The 9,183-nt window shown below is 49.3% G+C and overlaps 1 protein-coding gene across 1 annotated transcript; it reads left to right on the forward strand.

Annotated features, from left to right (window-relative positions):
• Window positions 1-724: 724 nt before the first annotated feature.
• Window positions 725-7,106, forward strand: LOC138372127 (glutamate receptor ionotropic, delta-1-like). The gene is made up of 6 exons (XM_069337440.1): window positions 725-784; window positions 2,519-2,576; window positions 4,636-4,757; window positions 5,689-5,914; window positions 6,144-6,289; window positions 7,038-7,106. The coding sequence occupies exons 1-6, from the start codon at window positions 725-727 to the stop codon at window positions 7,104-7,106; spliced, it is 681 nt and encodes a 226-aa protein (XP_069193541.1).
• Window positions 7,107-9,183: the final 2,077 nt, after the last annotated feature.

The following is a 9,183-nucleotide window of genomic DNA, read 5'->3' on the forward strand; positions in this document are numbered from 1 at the left end:
AAACGGTGCTATATATCCCCTCGTATATACCTAAGACCCCCCATAACAGCCCATAAATTTATAACATGGTCAGTGGGGAGGGCCGCTTCCAGACGGTCAGTGGGGAGGGCCGCTTCCAGATGGTCAGTGGGGAGGGCCGCTTCCAGACGGGCAGTGGGGAGGGCCGCTTCCAGACGGTCAGTGGGGAGGGCCGCTTCCAGACGGTCAGTGGGGAGGGCCGCTTCCAGACGGTCAGTGGGGAGGGCCGCTTCCAGACGGTCATTGGTGAGGGCCGCTTCCAGATGGTCAGTAGTGAGAGCGGCTTCCAGATGGTCAGTGGTGAGGGCCCCTTCCAGATGGGCAGTGGGGAGGGCCGCTTCCAGACGGTCAGTGGGGAGGGCCACTTCCAGACGGTCAGTGGAGAGAGCGACTTCCAGACGGTCAGTGGAGAGAGCGGCTTCCAGACGGTCATTGGTGAGGGCCGCTTCCAGACGGTCAGTGGTGAGAGCGGCTTCCAGACGGTCAGTGGTGAGGGCCCCTTCCAGATGGGCAGTGGGGAGGGCCCCTTCCAGATGGGCAGTGGGGAGGGCCGCTTCCAGACGGTCAGTGGTGCTTCCAGACGGCAGCGTGTTTGGGCTTACATTTAGAAGGCATGTGGGCCGGGTGCCCTATGAATACCTACTGTACATTCCCTCTCACTAATATTACTAATATTACACTGTCAGGTACCGGGTAGTGTCGCCCGATGACGGTCATTGGTGAAGGCCGCTTCCAGACGGTCAGTGGTGAGAGCGGCTTCCAGACGGTCAGTGGTGAGGGCCCCTTCCAGATGGGCAGTGGGGAGGGCCGCTTTCAGACAGTCAGGGTGAAGGGCCGCTTCCAGACGGCAGCGTGTTTGGGCTTACAAGATAGAAGACATGTGGGCCGGGTGCCCTATGAATACCTACTGTACATTCCCTCTCACTAATATTACACTGTCAGGTACCGGGTAGTGTCGCCCGCCGACGGCCAATGGGGAGGGCCGCTACCAGACGGCAGCGTCTCTGGTGTGATAGGACAGGTGGCGCGCAGGGAGTCTCACCTCGCCATCTGCGAGATTACAATTACAGGTGAGGCGCCAGCTGGTAGGTCTATAAGGACTGCCAATAATTATGCCCAATTCCTTCATAGCTATATTATTGAAACAATCGTAACAATAATAATAGAGAAAATGTTGTAAACCTATAGATTTTAATTCCGGGACAGTTTGTAATGTTTCCAGAATCGGCAGATGGCCATTTAGCACGTTTGAGGCCTAGCTGGTGTCGAGGCTGCACAGCTGGTGTTGAGGCTGTAGAGCTGGTGTTTGTACAACGGACACGGATTGAGGAATGAATGGCTGGGTAGAAGTGGGAATAATGAACACCTTTGTAGGAAATAGGACAAGTGCGGATAGACCTACGACAAGTCGCCGACTTCCTGTCCTCGTCGAGCCCACTAATGTTAGGATTAATTGACTCCAGAGACACGAGGGCACTGCGAAAGTCAACTACCACAACACAGGAATGTTGACAGCGAGAAAGCAGTTTACAAGAGCATACAAAATTGCATAAAGATCTGGCGTGTTGGTGCTAGTCTCCGGGGGGCAGGCGACACATATCAGTTCTGAATTATGTACCAGACCTGATAATGTTTTCAGAAGCTGACACAGCTACTAAATTTAATATTTTCTTGTCCTCCAGTGATGCCTCCCTTGCAAATGAGATTCTGGCATCCCAAGCAAATGTGAGTGACCACCTCTCTGACAGCTATCCTGAGTCTCTGTACCTGTCCCCAGCCAACTCCTCAGATATTATTGACATTATTCTTTCACTTAAAACTAAATCCTGTTCCAACTAAATAAAACTAAACTTCTGAGATACCAAAAATAATCTGTAAAAAGGCCTCAAGGTTTATAGCTCCTGCAATAGCATTGCTCTGCAATAAATCACTGGAGCTCCGAGCCTTTCCAGGTGCTCTTAAATTGGCTAAAGTCATTCCAGTCCATAAAAGTGGAGATCTCACTGAAATCAACAATTTTAGACCAATATCGATCCTTCCCACCTTGTCCAAAACCTTTAAGAAACTCACGTACAAACAACTCTATTCCTTTCTTGATAAGCACAATATTCTCAGTTCTAACCAATATGGCTTCAAGCTCCATAAAAGCACCAAAGATGCTCTTATAAATACTGTAAGCTTAAACCTAATCCATGCAGCTCTTGACAAAAATGAGTACCCCATAGGTCTGTTTGTTGACCAACATAAAGCTTTTGACATTATTAACCACAATAACCTTATTTCTCAAACTCCAACACTATGGAGTCAGAGGTCACTTCCTTCAGTACTTGCAATCTTTCACTTGTAATCATCACATGTGCATTTCTATAGGCCATTGCTCCTCGTGCCTCTCCGAGGGGGCCAGGTTCTGGCTCGTGGTCCCTGGTAGGCCTAGAACTCCACCCACATCAACTGATGCCCGTATGTTTCATGGTCATACTCCATTGCCATACTCTCGCAGGCTAGTATACTTTGGACCATTCTATATCTGCCATCAACTGGGACAGGCACCCAGAAAGGTAAGCGCCCCAAAACAAACCCCTATTAAAAACCATGAAAATAGACAAGCGAGTGGACAGAACTCCCCAATTTGAAAACGAACAAACAAGCATGACGTCACACGAGCCGCGCCGCATGTCTGCATAGCTTCCCCCTTCTCGGATGGAAGATGGGGAAGCCCCAGATCCCAGCGCCGGCGATCCACCTTGCAGTTCTGAGGCTGGATATCAAAATACGTGAAAACCGCCGACCAGAGGGAGGGAGGGGTGCCGGGGAGCCTCCGTGGCTCACCCAGAAAATGGCGTTGCATTACATTCAACACTGGTTTTCTAGAGGAAGCCCCTACGGCTCCCCGGAACTACTTCACCAAAGACTAGAAATAAAGAAAGAGACTTACTCGGGAGGCGGTCGGTGCTCCACATCTCAACTCGAAGTCGAGACAGACTGCATCCGCCGACCCAAAGTGACACAGGCCCGACTAGGCCCAGGAACGTTAACGAGGTCGCATGCAGCCAAGACCCTGTTCAACCGCCAAAAAACCCGTGCCCGAATGTCAGCCCAGGACATGTTCCCAAAGACGGCAGCAAGAGCAGCAAACTTACAAACGTCATGGGCACGGGGATAGACTGCAGGCTGGCTAGACTCAATAACCCTGCGGACGACCCGAGAGAGACCCATACCCGCGAACGTGGAAGAAAGGAAACCGGATCAACTCAAAGCGCCTTCCTGGACACAAATAACGGAGGGCTGCAACCGGACATCTCATTCTTCGCCAGAAAAGAAGGAGACGGCTGCAGACGAATAAACCTATCTCCAAGACCGAAAGAGCAGAAACTCCTGCACCGGAGGAGAGCATGAAGCTTCCCAACCTGACCCCCAGAGGACAATGCCAACAGGAAAAGAACCTTCGAAAAACAATCCTGAACCAAAGGGGCCACAACAAACCGAGAAGAGAGATAGGAAAGCACTCTAGCCAAAGACCAGGACGGCTCAGGCGGCGCATAAGCAGGCCGGAGGTGAAACAACGTGGAAGACAGCTTGCAAAACAGTGCAGAAGTAACATCTATGCCGAAGCAAGCTGAAGCGGCTCCACCAGCGCCGCACGATACGAGGCGACAGTATTGGGCATAAGATGACGGTCCTGGAAAAACCACGAGCCTGTACTCTGTAGAAAGAACAATACCACCCGAACCGAACGCGAAGTACAACGATGAAGAGTCAAAATGAAACGGAAGGACCGCCAGGAAGCTTCATACTGCCGCCGAGACGAAGCCCGCAGGTGGGACACCATCAGTGAAGCCACCTGATCACCATACAGATGGTGATAAACTCGAGTCAAAAATACCAAATGCGAAGACTCGAGGAGAAGAGTGAACTAGTCTTGTAACGGATCGGGCCGATCTTCTGAAAGAGGCGGAGCCGCGGAAAAACCTCCGGGTTCGGACCCGGAGGTTTTTCAGGCACTGCTTGCCCGGAGGCAAGCAGCGCCTGAAACCACGGCTGGGCCGGCCACCACGGGGCCGAGAGGACTACCCGCCCTTGGAAAGTCTCCAAGCGAGCCAGGACCTGGAGCAACAGTTGAACTGGGGAGGGGGAAGGAGAGGTACAGGAACCCGCACCTCGACCAGTGATGCCGGAAGGCATCGATCACGACGGCCTCGTGTCGGGGAAGGGCGCCACATATACCGTAAGACGCCTCGACTACGCCGACGCGAAGAGGTCCACCTCCAGGCGCCCGAACGTCTGGCAGAGCCAACTGAATGAGTCGGCATCGACCTTCCATTCCGTGGACACGGGAACGAACCGGGACAGGCCGTCCGCCAAGACGTTGCACACCACCCCGGACAAGTCCGGAGAGGGGGGGGGGGGGTCCAGGACCACTGGACCAGGAAAGCCAAACCCCGATAACTCAGCAGATGAGTTACCCGAAGCGACCAGCCCCAAAGAGCCATTATTATTAATATAAATAATTACAATGGGTAGGTCAATATATTGGTTTACAGAGTTAATCATACTGGAGTCTGGGAAAGTTAATAAACTCCCAACTGAGTTACAAATCCGTTTACTTGACATTCACAGCGAACAGGGAGACAGTGGTGGACTTCACGACTCCATACTACCTGGAGACTATCACTCTGGTGTCCCGGGCGCCTGCCGAGAAGAGCAGAGCTTTTGCTGTCTTCTCCACCTTCACCACAGAGGTGGGTGTCTACCTCTGCTGTGTTGGTGGGTGTCTACCTCTGCTGTGTTGGTGGGTGTCTACCTCTGCTGTGTTGGTGGGTGTCTACCTCTGCTGTGTTGGTGGGTGTCTACCTCTGCTGTGTTAGTGGGTGTCTACCTCTGCTGTGTTGGTGGGTGTCTATCTCTGCTGTGTTGGTGGGTGTCTACCTCTATTGTGTTGGTGGGTGTCTACTTGTATTGTGTTAGAGGCCGTCTACCTCTATTGTATTGGTGGGTATCTACCCACCTGTACTCTTAGTGGGATGAAATACCCATTCTGTGAGTGGTTGGACCCCATACCCATCCTGTGGGCGGTAGTGGAAAAGGTTACAGGAGCACACAATTCATTTAGTTAAGCAAATTATTCTTGATACGCTAGTTACACAGTTTTCAGTAAGTTATTATATAAACTGTGTTCAAGAATGACTACAAGTAGTCTCTTAAGTTAAGGAACTTACATTTACAGTAAATTTGTTCCATAATTTGATTAGTTTATCCTGCACATCACCGCCATCCAGTGGACAGCAGTGAAAACGGTTACAATCTCACTTAAAACCAAAGCTGGGAACATTAGTGAAATACCATTTATGGTATATAAAAGTGCCGCTAATGTCCTTGCACCACCCATAGCTCTACTATTTAATACATCTTTAGTGTCATACTTTTCCTGATATCCTTAAAGTAAGAGTAACTCCAGGTCATAAATGAGGCGATACAACTGACAAACACTTACATATTCATATAAAATCTACCAATATCATCAACATTATTTAAACAAATCATTTACAAACAGCTCTACCACTACCTTGTAAAATTCAACATATTAAGCCCTTGCCAGTTTGGTTTACAATGGGAGCCGACGGGGCTCCCCTCAGAAAATAATATGTATTTTTATATCACTGATGTTTAAAGGTTTGGGTGTGCATCCTGGCGTCAACAGTGGCTGTTGGACCATTGGTGAGCGTGGTGGGGCGTGTTGTGGCTCTCTATACTGAGCGTCCTCCCCATCGACAGCTGCCAGAGTATTCCTTCCATGTGTTCCGTAGTCTGGTGTCTCAGGGCAACCTCCTCCGGCCCTCAAACTGGCCACACAGGCTTCTCTTCTTCTGCTGGTACCTCTTCTGCTTCTACATCTATGGTAGGTGTTTGATGCTCTGGTGTCAAGTGTGTATATCTCTCCCATCTTTTATATGAATGAAATTAAATACTGTATTCTTAAGATTTGTATTATATTTGATATGAGTTGAGGCACTGTAGGTGTTTTGAAGTCTGTATCAGATAGAAAGAACTGAAGTAGCAATTTTGGAAGTATGGGTAGTGACCTGTACTCTGAAGAACCCTGATCTACAGTGACCTTCATCTTGCAGCACTGTACTCGGGCACCTTGACGGCTGTGCTGGCCTTACCCACCTATGAGAAGCCCATTGATGGACTGGTAGACCTGCCCAAGGCGGTGGCAGAAGGCTACACCATTGGTACCATCGGTGACACCAGCCTCGAGTTTATCTTCAAGGTGCGAATCATTCACTTCTGCTGCTATTATTGCTGCAGTTATTACTACTGCTCCTACTACAGCTACAGTATTGCCCACACAAGTTGTCTGCAAATTGATGGGATACATGTGTCACCCTTCACGCTCTGAATTTTGTAAATGTCATGGTGGGAAACATTACTTCAGTTAAAAACCCTGTTGGAAAAATTCCTCAGGAATACTGGGGCGACCTCTAACAAGCCATTGGTTTCTGCCCCCATCAAGGCCACTACAGACATTTTTTGAGATATATACAAGAGTTGTTACATTCTTGTACAGCCACTAGTACGCGTAGCGTTTCGGGCAAGTCCTTAATCCTACGGTCCCTGGAATACGATCCCCTGCCGCGAAGAATCGTTTTTTCATCCAAGTACACATTTTACTGTTGCGTTAAACAGAGGCTACAGTTAAGGAATTGCGCCCAGTAAATCCTCCCCGGCCAGGATACGAACCCATGACATAGCGCTCGCGGAACGCCAGGCGAGTGTCTTACCACTACACCACAGAGACTGCTCGACATCATGGCCCTTAGGTAAATTCAGTTAAATATATTCAAAATGCGGTCCACACTGGTAATTCAGTTGTGTCTGACCTTCCTCATCTTAAAGAAAATGTACGACACTTGCAAGTACAGCAAGATTGTCATATTTTACCCACGTTAAATATTTTTTATCCTCAGACATACATTGCCTCAATTTATCAGAAAAATTTAATTTCTTCACATTTACAGGTGCAATTTGGCCCTATATCTCCTGTTATATACAGTATATTAAAACTCTTTGGTATATACACTATATAGTATTATGCTGCTGCCCAATTCTATATATATAATATAATAAATCCCAGGCAGGACAGAAGTGGTTGGGCACATTTCCTAGCAGTAAACAGATCAGCCCATCCTCTTACATATTAAGTTGCTTTTCGCTCGTATGCATTATGGCAAAAATCGCCGTATTGGAATTTAAAAAAAATGGAAATTAATTTTCCAAATGAAATGGACCCAAAGCAGCAAGTTTTGGGTCCAATGGTAGGTTAGGAGAGCAGCAAGTTCTCCTAAGGTTTCAAAAAGTCATGAAAACCGTTAATTTAAAGTGTCCTCTCCTAACCTAACAGACTAAGCCAGAGGACCCACAACAGAAAACGGGACAGTACATCACTTTTGTGAGTGGCTTTCATTTTCTAGTACAGTATGGTGATTTTAAGCCTATGTGAGCATACGAGCAAAAAGCGACGTAATTGGTAAGAGAACGGGTTGAACAGATACCTGGGAGTTATGCAACTGTTGTGGGGTTGCGTCCTGGGGAAGAGTCAGTAGTTTCACCTAGGAAGGCCTTGGTACAATCCTAAGGTATATATACAGTATTTACAGTATACACACAGGCTTCTTATCCCCCAACAACAGTAATTACTATGTACACAGGCTTCCTGTCCCCTGACAATGGTATTTAATACTCACCATGAATACTATTAATACTCAGCCCAAGACATGTTACCGAAGACAGCAGCTAGCACAGCAAACTTACGAACGTCGTGGGCACAGGGATAGACCGCACGCTGGCAGGACCTAATAATCCTGCAGACGACCTGGGAGACATGAACCCTGGAACAGGAAAGAAAGGAAACCGGATCATCCCAAAGCGCATCCCTGGTCACGGAGACCGTTGCATGCAAATAACGGTGGAGAGCCGCAACCGGACATGATGCAACCCCGGCCTGACCAACCAAGCATCATCAACAACCCAACGACCCTTCCGGAAAGCATCCGTCACATTCTTCACCAGAAAAGAAGACGGCTACAACCGAACAAACCTACCACCAAGACCAAAAGAGCAGAAACCCATGTTGCGGAGGAGAGCATGAAGCTCTCCGGCTCCCACCCCCTCCCCCCAGAAGCCAATGCCAACAGGAAAAGAGCATTGGAGAGACAATCCTGAACCGAAGGGGCCACAACAAACCGAGAAAAAGAGATAAGAAAGAACCCTGTCCAAAGACCAGGTCAGCTCAGGCAGCGCATGAGCAGGCCGGAGGTGAAACAATGCCTGAGACAGCTTGCAAAACGGCGCAAAGTAACATCGATACCGAAAGCAAGCGGCTCCGCCAGCGCTGCACAATACGAGGTGTCAGTATTCGGCATAAGATGACAGTACGGAAACAGCCACAAGAGAAAGGACAAGACCACCTGAACAGAAAGTGAAGTATACTTACGAAGAGACAACAAGAAACGAAAGGACCGCCAGGAAACTACATGCTGCCGCTTAGATGAAGCACGCAGTTGGGACACCATCAACGAAGCCACCTGATCACCATACAGATGGTGATAGACCCGAGCCAAAAATACCAGAAGCGAAGACTCGATGAGAAAATCGAACTAGCCATGTTACTGACCGGACCGATCATCTGAATGAGGTAGAGCCGCCGGAAAACCCCTGGGTTCGGACACCGAGCAAGCAGCGCCTGAAACCAAGGCTGGGTCGGCCACCAAGGAGCCAAGAGGACTACTTTTTCCCCTGGTAAGTCTCCAAGCGAGCTAGGACCCGGAATAACAGCGGAACCGGGAAGAAGAAGTACAGGTAATTCCACCTCAACCAGTCCTGCCGAAAAGCATCGATCTCTGCAGCCTCGCAGTCGGGGAAGGGCGCCACATATACCAGGAGATGCCTCTACCACGCCGACATGAAAAGATCCACGTCCAGGAGCCCGTACGTCTGGCAGAGCCAACTGAATGAGTGTGCGTCGACCATTCATTCCGAGGACGGGAATGAACCGGGACAGACCGTCCACCAGGACGTTGGACACCCCCCGAACGTGAACGGCCAGGAGACCTAAACCCTGAGAACTCTGCAAACGAGTCACCCGAAGTGACCAGCCCCAAAGAG

Source organism: Procambarus clarkii, chromosome 37, assembly GCF_040958095.1.
Source record: "Procambarus clarkii isolate CNS0578487 chromosome 37, FALCON_Pclarkii_2.0, whole genome shotgun sequence".
In the NCBI taxonomy this organism is placed as follows: Eukaryota; Metazoa; Arthropoda; class Malacostraca; order Decapoda; family Cambaridae; genus Procambarus; species Procambarus clarkii.